Below are 22,050 nucleotides of genomic sequence, written 5' to 3' on the forward strand. Positions count from 1 at the left end.
GTGTCATTTCTCTCTCTCTTTCTCTCTCTCTCTGCCTGCACATTTTAAACATCTCATCCTATGTTTTACAAAATGTAAAACAAAAAGTAGCTAAAAGAAAAAATAATAATGCTGCTACTAATAATAGTTCATAGAATAATGATTGTTATTGCTGAAGAAATCACATTTAATCAATATTTGTGGGCCGGACTGAGATGTGTCATTCAGGGTAACAAAATATTGTCATTCAGTATCACACCAGTAATTTATATTAAAATACAATAACTTTGTTTTGTTGACTCAGAAAGACAAAAACAAATCTCAAAGGATGAAGTGAAAGATATTTTCATAGATTTTTACATGATTTTCAGTGCAAGGCAGGACGTTTTTGTAGAAAACCTTCAACGAATTTTGAGTTGTACCCATGATGCATCAAATATTTGTTATTAAAAATAAAATAGTGTCATTTTTTCTGGGTAGATATATTTCTGCCAGTCTAAGCATGGATATAAAACCTTGTGATTATGAAAAAATGGGCATAAAATTAAATTGTTTGAAAAAACACTTGGCGTTATACTGAATGACATTTTACCAGGGTACATTCATGTGAATCACAATAAAAATGAATTATTGATTTATTCTTGAAAATAACTAATATAGGGACATAGGTGACACTCCAATGAACATAAAAAAGTATTTTAGGGAATTGTAATTGCTGTTTCATTTTTTTCCTACTTTGAAAACCTTATACGTCTTTGACCCATATATATATATATTATATATATACTGTATATATATACACACATATACACACACACACACACACACACACACACACACACACACACACACACACACACACACACACACACACACACACACACACACAAAGAATGGGGGGGAAATCACATTGTAGAATTTTTACTGAATTCATTGGTACATTTCTGGGTAAAATAAGTATTTGGTCACCTACAAACAAGCAGGATTTCTGGCTTTCACAGACCTGTAACTTCTTCTTTCAGAGACTCCTCTGTCGTCCACTCGTTACCTGTATTAATGGCACCTGTTTTAACTCGTTATCAGTATAAAAGACACCTGTCCACAACCTCAAACAGTCACACTCCAAACTCCACTATGGCCAAGACCAAGGAGATGTCAAAGGACGTGAGAAACAAAACTGTAGACCTGTACCAGGCTGAGAAGACTGAATCTTCAATAGGTAGCAGCTTGGTGTGAAGAAATCAACTATGTTACTATGACCATAAATTTGTCTGTTTGGAGTCGCCATCAAGATGAATCAGAGAGACTTTTAGGCAGATAGAAAATTACAGGAGTTGGCCTGACCCATATGCAATTGTTGATACTACAATCTGACTTTAGAATCTCCCTGGATGAATACTTGATAACATCAAGGACAATGGCTGAGGAGTAGATCTGGGGGCATAGTTAAGAGACTTACCATACAAACACACACACATGCACATAATGATAAATACACCTCCCTCATTATTCAACGCCTTGCCTGGCTCCCTTGTATCACCCCTCCTAACACAGCTACCAGGTTGGAGAACTGCGCCATGAAGGCCGCAGTGCCCACATGAATGGTCTGGGCCTCCACACATGCAAGTCTTCCTTATGATGTTGTTATAATATGAGTATTAGTTATGAGTATTGCAGTGGGGGTTTTCATAGATCTGAAGAAAGCATTCGATACAATAGACCATGATATTATTTTGGAAAAGATGGAAAGGTATGGAGTCAGAGGGGTGGGACTGGAATGGCTGAAGAGCTACATTAGACATAGAAACCACTATGTTCAGGTGGAGGAGGATGCTATGTCCATGCCAGCAAACATCACATGTGGAGTGCCACATGGGTCGATAGTTGGACCAAAATTATTTATTATGTACATAAATGACGTCTGTAAAGTGTCGAACATTTTGAAATGTATAATTTTTGCAGATGATACAACTGTCTTCTGTTCAGATGATTGTTTACAGACTAATGGGGAAGGTGACAGTTGAACTAGGTAAACTGAAAATGTGGTGTGATATCAACAAATTATCCTTAAATTAAACAAAACCAAATTTATTACTTTTTGAAACTGTAAAACACATTTAACAACTCAGGTAGTTTTAAGAATAGAAAAAGTTGATTTAGAAAGAGTATATGAGAACACTTTCTTGGGGATAATAATAGACCATAAATTCAGTTGGAAACCACAGGTAAGCCAGGTAAGATAAAAAATTTCCAGAAGTATCAGAGTATTGAGCAAAGTCAGACATTTTTTTAACTTCAGATCTATGAATACTCTATACTGCACCCTTATTCTACCTTACTTGAGTTACTGTGTTGAAATCTGGGGTAATGCCTGCAAGACCACACTACAGACAGTTTGCACAATACAAAAAAAGAGCAATACGAATGGTGAATAATGTTGGTTTTTATGATCACACCAATTTATTATTCATCAAGTCAAAGGCACTCAAATTCATGGACCTGGTAGATCAGAATACAGCTTTGTTTATGTTTAAAGCCAGAAAGGCCAATTCAACTGGAAACAACCAATCTGGAATAGAGCTGCGAAAAGTAGGTGCATTTCTGTCTGTGGCGTGAGGTTATGGAATGCATTACCGGAAGAATTAAAATATAGCAAAAATGTGTTGAATTTTAAAAAAATTTATAAAGACATGATGATGGATAAGTACAGACTTGTTCCCGGGTAATGGAATGATGGCATAAAGAAAGGAAACAAAAGGATGGGTACATCGAGTATTATTTTTATAATAATTTAAATAATCCTTTTTTTAACATATGTGTGTACAGATACATGCATGTATGTAAGTGTATGCATGTGTAGTGTACATGTGGATATGTAATGAGCTTGTATATACAGTATGTATGTACATGTATGGATATATGTGTACGTATGTAAGTAGATAGGTATGCATGTAAATGTGCATATGTTTTTTGTTGTTGTTAGCTATTATTCATTTGTTGTATTTATTTATATTTATAATGTAAGAAGGGGGGGCATTCATAAGCCGAGGCTTCAGCCCTGCCCCTTTAGTTGTGACCTAAGTGTTCATGCTTGGTGGTGACCAATACATTTTTTTCCATTCATTCATTCAGTATTTGCTTTTCTGGTGCTGAGGTGTTTTTTGCACTTTCAGACTGTGTATTTATACACAGTGTTAATATGCCTCTTTCCCAGGGTCATCCTTTTTCAGCTAAAAGTGTACCCATGTCATAAGTTGTCATCTGTTTTGTCTTTTTTCTGTTCTCTTGATGGGTTGTACTGGCCGTAATTTCACTGTGCCAGGACGCTGGCTCTGTGACAAATAAAGCTTTTCTAAATCTAATTTTTCTAATTCTACTGTGGCTTGATCATATCCTCTGTGTGGGAAGATACTTTGGATAAAAACATCTACTGAATGTAACGTAAATAGCAACTTTTAGCATAGCATAAAACAGAACACCACACCGTTATTCATATTGTGGGAATTGTCAGGGCTTTCTAAATATTTTTACAAAACCTGAACATTAACTTGAGTTTTAATTTTAATTTCCTTCATTTTTTTAATGCTGAAAATATGAAATAGAAGTACAGTTAGTTTACAGGCAGAGGTCTTCAGGACCCACTGTCCAGCATGTTTTAGATATTTCTCTGCTCAAATGAAGATGATTCAATCACCACCACTTTGCCATTAAGATCTACACAAGTCTGGCAGGAATAATAGTCTTATCTTTAATTTGAGATAGGTGTATTGTGTCAGTGAGGTTGGATGGCAGTTACAGCTCTTTAAGGCCTGAACCAGAAGGGAGCGGTTCAAACAGTGCGTGACCTGAATGATTCTCATCTCTGCTGGCGCTGTAAGTTGGCTTCCTCAGTCGCCCAAATCAAAAAAATAAACTAGAAAAGGAAAAAAAGCAGTGAGAGTTCCAGCCCAGTTATGTCCTGGTGGGACCACACAGACCACTGGACCCTTTTGAGCTCTGCAGCTCTGTGGCAACCATAACACACAATGGTGGAGCTAATGAGGACGTTCTAGACGGCGTTTCTGTAAAAGTTGACAATCAGCTTCTGTGAGAGCTTGGTTTTCTTCAGCTTTCTGAAAAAGACTCTGTTGTACTTTGGTGATGAGTTTCGAAGTGTTGATGGTCCATGTCAGCTGGAATTATTGACTCTGAGAAACTCATACCTGCCACACCATGCATCCTCGACATCAAATGAAATCCACCAAAGTCTAATTTTTGCATAATTTTAAGCCTTTTAGCCCCTAAAGCCAAAACCCCACTGCTTATATACAAATGGTAACATTCCCCTACTTACACTCAGATGGTAGCATTATTGGTCAATCTACAAAATATTTCAGCAATACAATTCAAAGGCACACTCAAACAAATTCCTATAAATGGGTAGGAATAAAATCAATATTTCAAATTAAGTTAAACTCACAAAACAGTTCACTGACTAAAGCTCTGCATTTAACGACACGGTACCCTATAGACTGCTTACCAAGTTTAGCGATCTGGGGCTGAACAACTTAACTCTGCTCCTGGGTCCAAAACCTTTTTACTGACAGACCACAGGTGGTATTTTTCTCTACTCTCTCTGGATCTGAATTACATCCCCCTTAGGCTATATGGGATTCTGGTGGAGACAGACAGCAGCTACATGTACAGTGCAGTGTTTATGTAGACATTTATATTAGCTGTATTCTTTATATATTGTATTGACAAGGACGTATATAACCCACCCCCCCACTCTCCCCCCCTTTACTTTTTCCTCCCTCTTTTTCATACATTTGGCAGTGTTGTACTGCAGTTGTATGTGTACATACTGTGTGTGACAAAACAAACCTTGAAAAATAAAAAAGATACAACTGCAATACTCCACTTAATTTTGCTAAACGATTCAATCGCTGATATCAACCCCATTAAAGACAGAAAACCAGAACCTCACAAACATCATTCTTACAGAGAACAGGAACAAACAAATTAACGATATTTAACCCCCTTGTTGCCAGACGCCACATATTTGATACATACTCGTCCAAGACCGCTGGACACACCCCAGAATCAAAATGACAAAAAAAAAAAAAAAAAGATTTATACAAATTAAAAAGAAAAATATTCTGAAGAATACAATAAATAAAAAAAAAGAGAAATCTGCTGTGTATTGTTTCATATATCAAGTGTCACGTAGTTAAACCTGCAATTCAGTAAATGTGATTTTAAACTAACATAGGACTACTTTGGTGGCTTTTGTCCACATAATTGCATTGATGTTAACTGTAATATAATATCACAAAGAAACCTACTATAGTCAGTTAAGCAACACCATAATGCAAATTAAACAAATTTAAAGATGAAATGTAATGTGTAGGAAGGTGTGACAAATGGTAAATATAAAACACATTTTACCCACTTTTAAAAAATGGGTAAAAAAAGTGCGTTAAAAATTGCTATAAAAAAGCAATGTGATACTAATTAAACAAAAATACATTTAATTTGTTTGATGTATATTTTACATGTCCAAAATTCAAGGATTCAATTGTTTTGGCAATAAGAAAATTGTAAAAAAATATATATATACATTCCTGTAGTCCTCACATACCTGAGAATATACATTTTCTGTTTTCATTCATAATAATAAAAAGGCCAGTTATCTTGGACTTGTCGTGCACTTGAATCTGTTTTTGAAATAAAAGATTTCTTCAACAAGCTTCATACCCCCATTGGATTTGGAGTATCTGAACTTGTCATATGCTTTTTCTGTGCCCGTTTTACTCCAGGGCAGGTGGATCTTTGATGCGTGGTTTATAATGACATCATCACAGGAGCCAATGTGGAGGGAACCCAGAGCATCAACAAAAAACTCTGCAGGAGCGACAAAGCAAAATTCATTTTGCAAAATCTTTATATTCACTTTTATATCAAAAGAACTCATCAGAATACTGTAACTGCTTGATATAGAAAATGTTGGCGACAATGACTACAAACCTAGATGTCCGCTTCGTGAAAGCCGAGGATCAAAGCCAACCTCCAGCATTTTATGTGTTCGCGCCATGAAAAAGTTGATGACGCCATCTGCTACCACACAATTTGGAAATCCTTCGATGACGTGGTGATATCCGCGTCGGATGTGTAAACAATCTCCATCCTCTCCCCCTTCCTCCACTGAAAGGGTATGACGGTATGTGGCTGTGTAACCCGTTACCTCCCTCACTGCACCGCCAACCTGAAAAGAGCCAAGCAGTACAATTGGAAATAATGACTATGACATTTAACTCTATAATGCCATGTGGATCATAATAATACATTCATTTCTGAAGGCCTCTGCATCATCTCATAGTTAAAGCAATAAAAAGTCTTGTTTTTCACAATTAAAAAATAAAATGTAAAGAAAAAACCCTTAAAACTGTTAAGAACAAAACTGGGGTATTAAAAATGTGAATATATAACAAAAACTTAAAAATGGGTTTCTGTGTGTTATTTTATATATCATGCTTGAAAGGGTTACAGCCATGAGAGATCGGTGTTTGCGATTAAAGAAGAAACAGGAGATGGGTCCACACACACACGCAATTAAATGTTAGAAAGTCTTAAGGATTCAACATTCTGTCCCTCAGAGCTGATATTGCTTCTGAGAACTGTCGACGCCATTCCTGCAATTAACTGTTTTTTTGTTATTTTTTTAATTCATATCATACACATTACAATTGTATGCTATAAAGAATGGGATTTAACATATTTGGGTAGAATTTATCAAGACAGGCACACATGCCTTTTACCATCATCTGAATGGTTCAAAAAAGATGAGGAGGAGTACTAGTCAAGTAGAAAGTAACCACATTCAGTGTGATTGTGTCAAACATTTTTATCATAATTTGATATGCATCTTACAAGATCTAGAGTTGTCCTCTCTAAGATGTCCACCATCTTTTCCAGCTTGGTGTTTGATGTGAAGATGAAGTCATCATCCACCCAGAGCACGTACTTAGTAGCGACTTGAGACACGGCTAGGTTTCTTCCTGCAAACCAACCCTGTAGTATACGGTTAAAGTTAAATTTGATTTATCTTTAATTGTATGGTTGGATAAATCGTTATGCAGGACATTACAGAGAAACACTCAAACCTCTTCACCTTTCCATAGGGCATAATGTAATGTTCAATACGAGGACCAGTCACTCGCTGAGGGTGTTCATTATCATCCGCTATAACTATAGTGACATTTGGATAATATTGCCGTATGCTCTTGATGAGATCTTCGAGTTTGTTATAGCGTAGAAAGGTCTTGGTGGCAATGGTAACCAGTGCAGTAATGTTGTACTCTGATTGGAAACAGAAAAACAAACAATGAGCTTCATACATTCTGCATCAAATAAACCTCTTAATGGTGTAAAATAAATGCTTACAAACCATCACTGTATCCAGAGTTGTATAGTTTTGGAATCTTCTTTTGTTCAACTTTAATAGTGAAAAATGACTTGTAGCCTTCGGTTCCAAACTGAACTGTTGGATGAAATGAAAGGTGAGGCTCATTAACTTCTCTTTTCTTGTTATTTTAAAAGATAAACCTGGCAATTTGACGTGTGAATACAGGAAAGTTAAAGCATACCCTTCTGTGACAAGGTGATACTTCCCTTCTCACCACTGCATGAAGGTGTTATTGGTGGGGTTAGTGTTTGATAACCCACTTTTTCATCTTCATTTACATTCTGTTCCATTTTTGTGTTTTTTTTTTGTTTTGTTAAACATATTTGTGTACACGCACTTGCTACTCTACCGGGTCAGGTTAATCGCTCCTTGGTGCTGCACCATGTGCAGCACACCTGGCGCAGCACCAGGTGTGGTTGGTCACCTGAATGAGAGTAGGAGGTGCAGGCCATAGTAGGTAGGGGGGTGGAGTGTTAGGATAATGGTTTTAAGGTCAATTTTTGGAAATAACAAAAAAGGGGAAACTTATTGGATGTTGGAAATTTTCTATTTTATTTTTTTTTTGTTATATTATTGTAGGGGTCTGATAATAGGTTCAGTTTAATTTAGCATTTTGTTTGAAATCCGCCTTTGTATTAGTTTGTCCTAATTGACGGTATTTAAGGTTGGCACTATTTAAGGGTGCCTGCACTCCAGTCTCAGGTGGAATGAGGGTAGGTCTGTTGGCCTGCTGGAGGGAGCAGCAACCATGCTAAACGTACAAACTGGTTATTCTGTTTTTGTTATTGGTTTGGTTTATTTTCCCACCCTCAGTTTGGTGATCTGTGCACTGTTTATGGACTGTTTGGTTGGCAATAAAACTACTTTTTGTAAAAACCATCAAACTGCTTCTTCCTCATTCCAAGTCCTCTAAACAAAATCCAGGCTGATCACGTACTGAAACGAGGTGACGACCCGGTCGCTCACACCTTCCCATCACTCAGTACAGTGTAACCAATACTGTTTGACCTAAAGCTATTTACATAAAACAGGGCTGAGAAATGCTCAAAACAAAAAAACCCACAAAGGACAGATGTTAGAAGAGATAATCAGGATTCGTTTTTATTTATGCTTAAGAGAGCCAGGTTTGTTTATTCTCTGTATCTTAAATAGGAAAATAAACATGGATCTCATTTCAACTTTGATATATAGGGGTTTCCCTAGACTTTGCACAGTACTGTACTTTACAACAGTACATGACAGATTCAAATATATGTAAATGAAAGGACAGATGTATGTGCCAAGGCCAGCACAAAACTTTAATTCAGGTTAGACTGACTCTCTGAAAGCTGAATTGAAATATTTCGAGTAATCCAATAGTTAAAGAAAAAATAAAAATGGAGGTCAAATTGTACTTAACTTGTAGATCATAACAACAATGAAGACATAACGCTGCCAGTACTCCTGAATGCACTCGGTGGTGATCAGAGGCAAAATAACAGCCTGTACAACTAGAAGTGGGAAGCAGAGTCTATCAGATATTTGGGTATCACACTGCCTTGTGACTTTTTAAGGGTGTATGAGGTCATCTTTGGGCCCTAAAATGCAAACATATGATCAAATATACAAAAGACTGCATGCCATTCTGTTCCTGAACATAGCCTTGATGATAGTGTTTTTCCACTTTCTTTATCTCTTTCAATGCTTGCCAGCTGAAATTCCATCCATACAAGTTTTAGAATGAGAAATGAATATCAAGATACTTATGGCAGGACGAGAAGGCTAAGATAAAATACAAAAGCTTGCAGCTGAAAAGCAAAAGGTGGAATTAACCTTTCTTGCTTAAGAGAATACTATGAAGCACTGCTGGTCTCCAAATGTTCTCCAACATACACAGCTGGATGGAAAGATGTAGAAGGGACAACTGTGACAGCCTTTCAAATAATGACTGCCTTGACAGATAAACTAAAAATGGCCCCACGTAGAAAACATTCTTGAAATCAATTTGCAGATCAGAGGACTCGCAGCTTAAATAAGTGAATTACAAAAGTTTTACAATCTCTTTGGTAAATGCATTGAGGCGATTAATGACTGGATGTGCCACAACTACTGGTCACCACAGAGCTTCAATCTAAACACCTAAAAACTACCAACCAGGCCAGAAATCTGGGTGTAGTGATGGACTCAGACCTACATTTGAAAAATAAAAATAAAAATCTGATGTCTCAACAGGACTTGGAAAAACTAGTCCACGCATTCATCTTTGGTAGGCTTGACTATTGTAACAGCATCTTTAAAGGTCCAACTAAACAATCAGTCAGACAACTGCAGCTCATTCAGGATATTGCTGCTTTAGTCTTCACTAAGACCAATAAAGAGGACCACAACAGTCCAGCTCTGAGGTTTTTACCCTGGTTGCCTGTCCATCAGAGGATAGACTTTAAAGTTCTGATGCTGGTCTATAAACCTCTGAATGGTTTAGGACCAAACTACATTGGTGACCTCCTGACCCAGTATGAACTTTCCAGACGCCTCACGTCATCTGGATCCATTTTTTTTAATCAGTTCCCAGAGTCAGAACCAGACATGGAGAAGCTGCATTCAGCTTATAATATGAACAAAAGAGAACAGACCAAGAGGAAGTAGAAAAGAGAAATTAACACATTGATCTCAGTGTGGAGTTGCAAGATAATTTTCAGAAATTACACCAAGGTGATGTTTGTTGGAGACTTTGTGGGACTGATGGAACCAACTGTGTACATATCTTTTGGAATTGTCCGGTTAATAGAGCCTACTGTGAAAAGGTCCACAAACATGTGAAGAATGCTTTTGGAGTTGACATTCCTTTGGCGTTTGTAACCATGAGTGATGAAAATTATGAATATTTGCACATTAATGGCAGGAAACTACTTGGAATCCTATTGGCATCAAGTAATGAAGCTATTACAAGAAGATGGCTGAAGGAAAACCCACCAAACACTGAGCAATGGATTAATACTGCGCTTGAGATTTACATGTTGGAGAATACATGTTCCACCCTCAAAATGGAAAAAGGAAAGGTTTATGGTGGGGTTCAAGCTACAAATACAACATCATTGAAATATGGCAACAAAAAAGGAACATGCAGAAAAACATTCTCCCATCTTCCCCATTTCCCAATTGGGATCCAATGGGTGCCACAGGAAAGTCTGAAATGTTATATGTGTTATGTGTACTGTAACCAAAATAATATAATAATAATAAACTTTATTTCTATAGCACCTTTCCTAACAAAGTTACAAAGTGCTTCCCAAGAAGAATAAAATACATCAAGATAAAAATACAGTGCATAGTGGATAAGAACATAAGACAGCAATAACCAAGTCTAAAATTAATAACAATATTCACACCACAATAAAAGCTTTTCTAAAAAGGAATGTTTTTAGTAAAGATTTAAAAATGGTATTTGTTTGATTTTCTTTCATGATAAGATAAAGTTGCATTTATATTTTAGGAGCACTCTCTATTATGTTTGATGATATTAGTTTTTGTAGACCTCTGTTTGCCTGTTGGTATGCATTATGCAATTACCATAGTTGACTACAATTGCTGCACATGGAAACTTTGCAAACTGCCCAGATAAACTGTTAAAAGCACAAGAGTATCACTGCACAACAAGATTTGAGTATGTTTTCCAGCAGGTTGCATCTAGTATTATTTATTTTGATATCTTTTTTCACATGTGTCAAAAAATGTGCTTTTAGGTTGTGAAGGAAAGTAAGCTGACTGTAGATAAGTTTATGGAGTTTGTTTGTCTCTAACTAGAATAAAACTGAAAGTCAGTTATGTTACAAAACAGGAAGCTTGTTGGATGTTTTTGTTTATGTTCTTGTATTGACCACACTAAACGGAAGTGGGCGGAGTCACACAGGTGTTTTTGATTTGTGATTGTCAATAAATGACTTCGGCTTGCCGGCTCCATGTGTGAGAGCAGCGGCATATGCCACTCAAACGAAGTGGATGTTTGTGACTGAGTTATTTCCTCCGTTATGGTTTCCTATCGGCATTCCAGCCCTTAAACATGGCAGCGTCAACAGGTTATGGGCCCAGAAAGGACTTTGGAAGCCGATGGAATCGTTTGTGTTTCGACGGAGATGAAAAGAACTACGAGTTATGGGAGACGAAATTCCTGGCGCACCTGCGCCTGATTGATCTCAAGAGCACGATATTGGGTGAACCACCTGGAGACGGTGACGAGAACGCGGAGGAGGACGCCGACAAGAATGAGCAGGTGTATGCTGAATTAATCCAGTTCCTGGATGACAAAAGTTTGTCCCTGGTGATGAGAGACGCTGCTGATGATGGCAGGAAAGCATTAAAAATCCTGAGAGATCATTATGCCGGCGCGGGGAAGCCGCGCGTCATAAGTTTGTACACTGAACTGACATCTCTTCAGAAGGCCGTCAACGAGAGTGTTACGGACTACATTATCCGCGCAGAGACGGCGATCACTGCACTGCGAAATGCAGGAGAGACTCTGAGCGATGGATTACTGACTGCCATGATTTTAAAGGGCCTGCCAGAGGCGTTTAAGCCATTCTCTGTGCACGTTACGCAAAGTGATGAGACTTTAACCTTTGCGGAGTTCAAGACCAAGTTGAGAAGTTATGAAAGCACGGAGAAATTTGCGGCTGTCTGCTCAACTGAGGACAATGTGATGAAAATTGGTGAGAGGAGAAGAGCTGATGTCAGCTCAATCACCTGTTACTCCTGCGGCCTGAAAGGACACATGGCGCGGGACTGCGCAAAAAGCACGGAGATGCGCAGAGATCAGAGACGCTGGTGCAGTTTCTGCAGGAGTTCCGGGCATCGAGATGCAAACTGCAGACGGAAGAAGCAAGATAAAGCCAAACAAGCAGTGGACGGAGAGGACCACACCTTCGCTTTCATGGTGGACCAGGGCGCTCCTGTCTGCAGGATGGAGAGGGGCCTTATGGTGGATTCTGGCGCAACAAGGCACATCGTGACTGACATCACCAGATTTGAGTTTTTCGACGCAAGCTTCAAGCCACAGAGTCATGTTCTGGAGTTGGCTGATGGGGTGAAAACCAGTGGAGTTGCGGAGAAAAGGGGTACTGCCAAGTTTCATCTGGCAGACATCAACGGGAGAGTTGTGGATGTGCTGCTGACGGATGCGCTGTATGTCCCGTCGTTTACGCAGGACATATTCTCCGTCAAAGCGGCAACTGCCCAGGGAGCAACGGTAATCTTCAAAGAAGGTCAGAACAGACTCATTCACAAAAATGGTGCAGCTTTTGACATTCATGTGTCTGACAGACTGTTTTATCTGAAAACAGTTAAGGACCTAGGTGATGTTTGCAATGGTTGCTATGACATCCAGACGTGGCATGAAATTTTAGGCCATTGTAATTATGATGATGTGTTGAGTCTGGAGAGTGTTGCAAAGGGTATGAAAATTAAGAACAAATCTGAAAAGTCTGAAATGAAATGTGAAGTGTGTATTCAAGGAAAATTTGCACAGAGCAGAAACCGAGAACCGGATGAAAAAGCAAAGGGTGTTCTAGGACTAGTACATGCAGACCTGGCTGGACCAGTACAGCCTGTAGCTAAAGATGGGTTTAGATATGCTTTAGCGTTTACTGATGACTATTCTGGTGCCATCTTTACTTATTTCTTAAAAGCCAAGAGTGATGCTGTTAAAGGTACAGAAAAGTTCATTGCTGATGTTGCACCTTATGGTAAAATTAAAACTTTAAGATCAGATAATGGAACTGAATTTACATCATGTGATTTTCAGTCACTGCTCAGCAGAAATTCCATTAGACATGAAAGATCAGCCCCTCATTCCCCCCATCAGAATGGGACAGCTGAAAGAAGTTGGAGGACTTTATTTGAGATGGCCCGGTGCATGTTAATTGAGAGTCATTTACCAAAAGAGTTGTGGACTTATGCAGTTCAGGCTGCTGCAATTATTCGTAATCGGTGTTACAACAGACGGCTCAAGCAAACTCCATACACTGTGTTAACTGGAAAGAAGCCTGATCTCTCTCAAATGAGAATTTTTGGGTCAGAATGCTATGCCTACAAGCATGATAAGAAAAAGCTGGATGCACGCTGTGACAAAGGGATTTTTGTAGGTTATGATAAAAACAGTCCTGCATATCTTGTCTTTTATCCAGACACAGGAAGAATACTGAAAAACAGGCTGGTGAAGTTCATCACAAAGAAAGCTAATGAATGCTATACTCAGACAGATGAAGAAATAGAGGAGCATGTTTTGGCTAGAGAGAGAGTTGGCATGGAGTTACCAAAATCTGACCTGGTGCAAATAGCTCCACAAGAAATAAAGGCTGAGACCAGTGACACAAATGTGAGCACAGATGGGGGAGAAAGCAGTCATATTACACGTTACCCAAAGAGAGAGAGGAGAACTCCTCAGTACTATACAGATTCTTCTCATGAGGTAAAATGTGTCGAGGATCAGGAAATGACTATTGACTATTGCTATAGAGTTGCATGTGGTGTCCCCCACACAATGAAGGAAGCAATGAGCTCCTCAAAATCAGAATTATGGGCTAAAGCTATGAAGGAGGAAATGGGTTCTTTGCAGGAGAATGACACCTTTACCTTAACCACCTTACCTGAGGGCAAACATGCAGTGGGGGGCAGGTGGGTTTATGCTGTAAAGGAAAGTCCTGTAGAAACTATTTACAAAGCTAGATACGTGGCAAAAGGCTACAGTCAAGTTGCTGGCATTGATTTTAAAGAAACTTTTTCTCCTACTGCTGATATGACATCTGTACGTAGCTTAATGCAGCTTGCAGCGCAGTATGATTTAGAACTACATCAGATGGATGTAAAGACTGCATACCTTCATGCCCCGATCGATTGTGAAGTGTTTGTAGAACAACCAGAAGGATTTGAAGTCAAGTCAGATACTGGTGAGAAATTAGTCTTTAGACTTAATAAATCTCTTTATGGTCTTAAACAGTCAGGAAGAAACTGGAACAAAATGCTTCATGATTATCTCACAGAAAATGGTTTTGTTCAGAATTCAGTTGATTACTGTGTTTATAACAAACAAACAGAAAATGGACGGGTAATATTGATCATTTGGGTTGATGACCTCATTATTGCAGCGAGTGATGATCAGATACTTAAGAGTGTGAAGAAAATGTTGGGAGCAAAGTTTAAAATGAAAGATCTTGGAAAACTTAAGCACTTTCTAGGAATTGATTTCACACAGAAGGGAGGTGAAATAAAGATGAACCAGAAAAGATGCATTGCAAAGTTATTGGAGAGATTTGACATGACTCACTGTAAAACGAGGTGTACCCCATGTGAATGTAAACTGAAATTTGATGATGAAGGTGAACTTGTTGAACCAAAAAGATACCGTATGATGGTTGGCAGTTTAATCTATGTAATGACCTGTACAAGGCCAGACCTGAGTTTTATTGTCAGTAAACTGTCACAATATTTGTCTGAACCCAAAGAACAACACTGGGTTGCTGCAAAACATGTGTTGAGGTATCTGAAAGGTACTGTGGACCAGGAAATGTCTTTCAAGAAAAGTGATGAGAATCTAAAACTTCTTGCATACAGTGATGCAGACTGGGCGGCAGACCAGAACGACAGACGTAGTATGACTGGTTACTGTTTCAGTTTATCTAAGACAGGACCCATTATTTCCTGGAAGAGTAAGAAACAACACACTGTTGCTCTATCCACATGTGAAGCAGAATACATGGCTTTAGCTGCAACAACACAGGAAAGCTTGTATCTTGTAAATTTGATGAATGAGATGGACAATCACTGTAAATATGCACCTGTGACAGTTTATGAGGACAATCAAGGCACGATCGCACTTTCTAAAGACCCTGTCTGTCGTCAGCGATGTAAACACATTGATATCAGGTATCACTTTATCAGATCTGCACTTATGGTGGCAGACATCTGCACATATGGTGGCAGACATTTTGGCAGACATTTTCACAAAATCTGTAACCAAAGCCAGAATGGCTAAATTTGTATGTTTCATTTTTGGTGTTTGAAATGATGGCTGTTATTTGATATGTGCTGGCAACCTAAGAACAAGTGGGGGTGTTGGATGTTTTTGTTTATGTTCTTGTATTGACCACACTAAACGGAAGTGGGCGGAGTCACACAGGTGTTTTTGATTTGTGATTGTCAATAAATGACTTCGGCTTGCCGGCTCCATGTGTGAGAGCAGCGGCATATGCCAGTCAAACGAAGTGGATGTTTGTGACTGAGTTATTTCCTCCGTTATGGTTTCCTATCGGCATTCCAGCCCTTAAACATGGCAGCGTCAACATTGTCTGGAGTCAGGTGAGCAAATACTTATCTTACCCAGGAATTTACCCGTTACCTGTTTACCTCATAGTTGAAGTGTACTTATGATGACAATTACAGGCCTCTCTCATCTTTTTAAGTGGGATAACTTCCACAATTGGTGGCTGGCTAAATACTTTTTTTGCCCCAATGTACAGATGACAATCTACAATTTGTATCAGCATAGTAAGTATCTACATGATTACTTGAATCTGCCGTCCTGGGATGGAACACGGTGCTCGTATAGGTGACAAACTGCAGCTGCCGGTTCAGAGCGGTCAGTTGAGGACTTGAAAGTGTCATCTTCTTCTCCCTCAATCCTTTTATGGAGACTTTATCCACTGTGGCAGCGACATCAAAAGTACCCAGTGTTGCATTCAAATATACCTGATTTGGGGAGGGGAAAAAACATCTTTAGAGAGAAAGAAAAAAGTAAACTATAATGAAAATCTTAAAATGAAGAAATTACCATGTACTCTGATCTTTTTTTCTGTTTCAGACCCAAACCTATAGAAACCGAGCAGTTATCAGTGGACCAAAAGAGGGATGGGTACATTAGGACAATAACTAAAAGATGAAATGTATACATTATTGTTATTATCATTGTTAATATTATGTCATGGTAACATGTCATTACCAGGAATGATGATAGTTCTGAGGGGTTGCACCTTGACACCTTGTGTGGGATACTGAAGGGGACTGTTGGCCTCAGCCACAATGAGAACATCTGCTGGACTGTAAGATCTTATAGACATATGAGGAACATGACAGTAATTATTTTAAAAATAAAAAAATCCAAACTTTTGAAGACAAGACAAACCAATTTCACTTGTTCAGTTTGGAATATTACACAATCTTGAGTTATTCTGTGCGTAATTTGAAAAAGAAAAGTAGCCTTCTAGGTGTTATACTATGATTTAATTCATTTATTCAATGTGTTTTTATAATGTATTTACAATGACATTTGATTACAAGAAGTCTGAAAGGAAACAAAAGGAAAATGCATTTGATGCTTCTTGTGTGCACTTGACCTTTGTCTCAGATTATTCTGTCATGTAAATTTACTTAAACTCATCCTCAAGTGTCCCATTTTGTCTTGATAATGTTAATTCATTGAACATATTTTTTGCTGCAGATAATTTAAAGTGAATTCAGTCACTTCTAAACTGCCTGTCTGGAGAACAATCAGATCCTTTCATATCCACCAATTTGTATCAGAATCGCACACATTTAGCAACTAGCTACGTTCTGGGGACATATTAATGGACAGCTATGATTGATATAAAAACTTTACACTGCATGACATCTAAAAGGTCAAATTAAATACAAACTGTAGTATACCACAAACACAATCTTGTAATGTTAAACCAATTATTCTACTAGCTTCTTTTAAACTTACATGACGTACCAAAAGACAATCTACAAAGAAAAAAGTATATTTATTTATTCTTAATGTTGTTTTTAGAGGAAGCAACAATTATGTGCTTAATTTAGTTCGGGGGCAACATCTGGAAGAATTCCTTTGGTGTGAACTAAGTGAGTGGCAACACAAGGCCAGCCAGTGATGAATGGTCAACTTTACCTTCTCTGAAAGCTGTTGTACTCCTGAGCTCTATGGTTCTTTATTTTCTCAGAATGTGGGTTGTTTTGCAGGAATGCATGAGCAAGGTTGTTGGCCCCCACCCGTGGAAAGAGTAGATCAGAGAAAGGCACATGGAAGGTTTCCTCATCAGCCAAGCAAACACATGTGTTTTGAGCTAAACGACTGCGTCAGAAGTTGTGCAGGATTGGTTAGTAACATTAAAACTCAACTTAGATTGGAATTTAGTCAATCAGCTAAATAACAAACCTTGCCACTTCCTCCTTTATGTGGTAGGGAATGTCAGGATAAGCTCCGAGGATTTTGCCAGTTTTCCCATCGAGGAGTGTCTGTATTGGGTCCGCTCTTCTTGGCTGTATGTCAACTCCTGAGCAGCTCCAAGGTCTCCAAAAATAAAATACCAACAGCAGTCCAGCAACCATAAAGAGTTTCAGGGATTTCTTATAGATGCTGCCCATCTTGAAAAAGTCTGAATTTCATGCAAGGCAAAAAGACAAGCGACAGAGGCCTTGTGGTCCACAAACTTACTGACAGGTTGACATCTGGCAAGACTTTTCAGTCCTTTATAGAAGTCCTTAAAGGCCTGTGGAGGCACAAACACATGAAGTTAGCTTACACATGTAATAAATCTATTATTATGTACAATACATGTTAAAAGATACTGAATTTGAAGTACCATATTTTACGCACCAAAAGCGCACTTAAAATCCTTAAATGTTCTCAAAAATCAGCGGTGCGCCCTATAATCAGGTGCGCCTTATGTATGAATTTTGTTGTGCTTACTGACCTCTAACCAAATCTGTCAAAATGTTGTAGTTGACTTTGGTAAGCGACGAAGCCGCTATGCTTGACTGACTGTTGGAGCTGACACAGCAATGTTGAAAGTCGGCCCTTGGTTGAATACGGGTTGCAAAGTCAGACAACATAATATAACTAATTATGTAGTGTTGGCAAGCAACCATCATCCAATTATAATCAAATGTTGGAATACAATGTTGTTCCAACCTCACACTAACTTCAGGTGTCAGCTATTATTATGTATACCTGTCCAACTGCTTGTTAATGCAAATTTCTAATCAGCAAATCACATGGCAGCAACTGGATGCATTTAGGCATGTAAACATGGTCAAGATGATCTGATGCAGTTAAAACAGAGCATCTGAATGGGGAAGAAAGGTGATTTAAGTTAAAAAAGTTTTAAGTTAAAAAAAAAAGGCTTATACTTATATAGCGCTTTCCAGTTGTACTCCTCTAGCCCTAAAGTGCTTTACACTGTAGAAATCGACACACATTCACACACCAGTTGTCTGCGGAGCTGCCATACAACAGTGCTCACCTGACAACTGGGTATTCAGTGTCTTGCCCAAGGACACTTTGGTGGAAATTGAAGGAACTAGGGCTTGAACCACTGACCTTCAGGTTCATGGGCAAACGCTCTAACTGAGCCACCTACCCCTTAAGTGATTTTGAACGTGGCATGGTTGTTGGTGCCAGACAGGCTGGTCTGAGTATTTCAAAAACTGCTGATCTACTGGGATTTTCACGTACAACTATCTTTAGGGTTTGAGGAGGATGGTCTGAAAAAGAGAAAATATCCAGTGAGTGGCAGTTCTGTGGGCGCAAATGCCTTGTTGATGCCAGAGGTCAGAGGAGAATGGCCAGACCGGTTCGAGCTGATAGAAAAGCAACAGTAACTCAAATAACCACTTGTTACAACCAGAACACCACACCGGGTGCCACTCCTGTCAGATAGGAACAGGAAACTGAGGCTACAATTCAACAGGCTCACCAAAATTGGATAACAGAAAATTGGAAAAATGTTGCCTGGTCTGATAAGTTTCAATTTATGGATGGTAGGGTCAGAATTTGGCGTCAACAACATGAAAGCATGAATCCATCCTGCCTTGTATCAATGGTTCAGGCTGGTGGTGGTGGTGTTATGGTGTGGGGGATATTTTCCTGGGACACTTTGGGCCCATTAGTACCAACTGAGCATCGTGTCAATGCCACAGCCCACCTGAGTACTGTTGCTGACCATGTCCATCCCTTTATGACCACATCGTACCCATATTCTGATAGCTACTTCCAGCAGGATAATGAGCCATGTCATAAAGCGTTAATCATCTCAGACTGGTTTCTTGAACATGACAATGAGTTCACTAATCAAATGGCCTCCACAGTCACCAGATCTCAGTCCAATAGAGCAAAGTGTACCTAATAAAGTGGCCGATGAGCAGTGTTGGTATTAACGGCATTAGAGTATAACGGTGTTACTAACGGCCTTACTTTTTTCAGTAACAAGTAATCTAATGAATTACTTTTCCCATCGTTGCAACGTCGTTATTGACAAATGTAGGTGACGGGTTACTATAATTTGGTTGAATGAAGTGCAGTGTCAAGTTTTGGGTAATGTAATGACACCGTTGCAAATGCGATGATGATTGGCTGGGTGCGTGGATCATGCCCTGCTCACGCTGTCTCACTACACGCTCCCACTATCAAACCCAAAGAGACAATGGCAACGAGCCATGCAAATTCATAGGTAGTGTTTTCAGGTTGGAAGTACCGGAACTTCTTCTTGCTCCTCGAGGTTAAAGGGGACCTATTATGAAAAACAAGTTTTTTCTTGTTTTAACATATATAAAGTGGTCTCCCCTCACCCTGCCAACACACAGAAGATGAAAAGCAACCGAATTCTGCAGGGTCTGTTCACCCCGCCCGGCTGAATCTTCCAGTGTCATGTGACTTCTACGAGCCGTTCAGAATCTGCGCCTATGGTGACGTCACCATAGGCGCAGAGGTTCGGCCTCTGCTGCTGAAACCACTCCCACAACCAACTCCGCCGGCTGGAGCTCCGCCATTGTTTGGAAGCGGTGACTGTTTGAACAACGAGGGACAGTTTTTGCATCGACATTTACCCTCAGAAAAGGATCAGTAGCAACAGCACGGACCCGGCAACTGCACACAAGTCAGCGGTAAGTGACGTTATTTTTTTTACGATATTTATATTTGTCTACAAGTATGATCTTTGCATGGGCTAAGTATTTAGCTTAGCTCCGGAGCACCGGAGCTGCTAACGGAGCTGCCGGAGCTGCTCACCGTGGCCCCGGTGTTCCCTAACGGAGCCACTCACTCGTTAGGTTACACCGGAGCTCTATTAATAATACATTTTTCTTCTGTTTATGGTTTCAGATCTTCCAAGCAATGCACCTGAAGCTGTTCAACGACACCTTCAGAAGAAATGCACGGTCCTTCCTTGAGCCAGCAATAGTGCATACATGTTATTTATATACAACTTATATTCTTTTATTTCTTTAACAATAAAGTTGCCATTTCTGAACATTTAGTGTTGTGATTTCTTTACAGTTAACATGATTCATTTGTCTTGAGGAATTGGAGTAAAGAACTGTGGTGTACGTGTTTAGAATTCAATTAAATCTTCCTGTGTGAAGACGAGGTGACACAGTCAGGTAACTAAAGGCTGATTTATGGTTCCACGTTACACCAACGCAGAGCCTACGGCGTAGGGTACGCGTCGATTTAACGCAGAACCGTAAATCAGGCTTTAAGATCCGTTTACCGTGTAACTGAATGCGAGCGTCCGACTATCACGTCGAGCTGCGTGGCATCGGACGCTCTCTGTCCACACTGAAACCGTTAAACTTGCGGCCAGTTAGGACAGTCCAATACAAAAAAAATAAAGCAATGGAATTTATTTTGTCGCCGAAGCTCCCTGGCATGGGACACGCTTTGTGTACGCAGCCGGCTCTTCTGGCCGGAGCAAGGCTTTGTTCCCTCCCCTGCTACACGTCATTCAAGCAGCCAATCAGCACAGAGCCTCATTATCATAGCATCCCCTCCCCTCAGGATCACTCACAGAAAAGAGGTTAGAAGCGGTAAAAAGAGACATTGATTGTTTTTAAGACATTCAAGGCCTGTTTAAAATATACATTAAATGCCATTATAGGTCTCCTTTAAATCGGAAGAAATGCCCCAAATAAATTATTTTTTCAAGGCCTCAACTTTTGACAGGACTATCTCCAGCTCACAGCCGATGTTTTTTTAAAATTAGTTTTACCTGTTTTTGCAAATTTCTTGTTAAGATGAACAGTTTTTAATGGATAATTATCTTCATCATCATATTCAAATGTATGTATTTGAGGGAGGAGACAGGGCAGAGTGTTGTGCTCCCGCATGTGCGCTCAATTCCACGCTGATTGTGATGTTCAAAGGAACCTGCGTGGATTTGGGCGTACGCACAGTTTTGTACATCTGAATTTTTTTTTGTGTATGCAAGAATTCCACGCACGGATTCACGTTGAAATCCAGGTTTTAGGTAGGTTTTCATTTATTTCTGGGGTGTTTTTAGACAGAGGAAGGGTGATTTTAGTAGTCTTAGGCAGGGGTGGGACCATAGTAAAACTCAAATCAGACTCCTGTGTCGGCAGCACACCCTCAATGTCACAAGAGACATCACCAGATCTATGAGAGATCTGGAGACCGACATAGTGGACCTAAAACTCTTAAGTGAGTCCACAGGAAATCAAGGTTATATTGAAAACCTCAAAGTTAAAAAAATGGCGTTAGCGGATCTGTTGGACAGGAAAGTACAGGGTGCACTGGTCAGGTTCCGGTTTCAAAATATCAGAGAGATGGATGCTCCCTCTAGCTTTTTTTTCCAGCCTGGAGAAAAGGA

The 22,050-nt window shown here is 39.3% G+C and overlaps 1 protein-coding gene across 4 annotated transcripts in view; it reads right to left on the reverse strand.

Moving 5' to 3' along the window:
- Positions 1-1,858: 1,858 nt before the first annotated feature.
- b4galnt1a (beta-1,4-N-acetyl-galactosaminyl transferase 1a) overlaps positions 1,859-22,050 on the reverse strand; it is a 47,449-nt gene continuing 27,257 nt past the window's right edge. For all 4 annotated transcript variants that reach the window (XM_061736162.1, XM_061736159.1, XM_061736163.1 and 1 more), the window contains exons 2-11: positions 17,604-17,937; positions 17,337-17,519; positions 16,392-16,498; positions 16,224-16,261; positions 15,961-16,141; positions 7,406-7,498; positions 7,130-7,317; positions 6,889-7,029; positions 5,986-6,223; positions 1,859-5,862 (exon numbers count right to left, since the gene is read on the reverse strand). In XM_061736162.1, the coding sequence (XP_061592146.1) occupies positions 5,648-5,862; positions 5,986-6,223; positions 6,889-7,029; positions 7,130-7,317; positions 7,406-7,498; positions 15,961-16,141; positions 16,224-16,261; positions 16,392-16,498; positions 17,337-17,519; positions 17,604-17,812 (1,593 nt within the window). In that variant the 5' untranslated portion in view covers positions 17,813-17,937 and the 3' untranslated portion in view covers positions 1,859-5,647. The remainder of the gene's footprint in view (positions 5,863-5,985; positions 6,224-6,888; positions 7,030-7,129; positions 7,318-7,405; positions 7,499-15,960; positions 16,142-16,223; positions 16,262-16,391; positions 16,499-17,336; positions 17,520-17,603; positions 17,938-22,050) is intronic.

The sequence above is a fragment of the Cololabis saira genome, chromosome 12 (assembly GCF_033807715.1).
Source record: "Cololabis saira isolate AMF1-May2022 chromosome 12, fColSai1.1, whole genome shotgun sequence".
NCBI classification, from domain to species: Eukaryota; Metazoa; Chordata; class Actinopteri; order Beloniformes; family Belonidae; genus Cololabis; species Cololabis saira.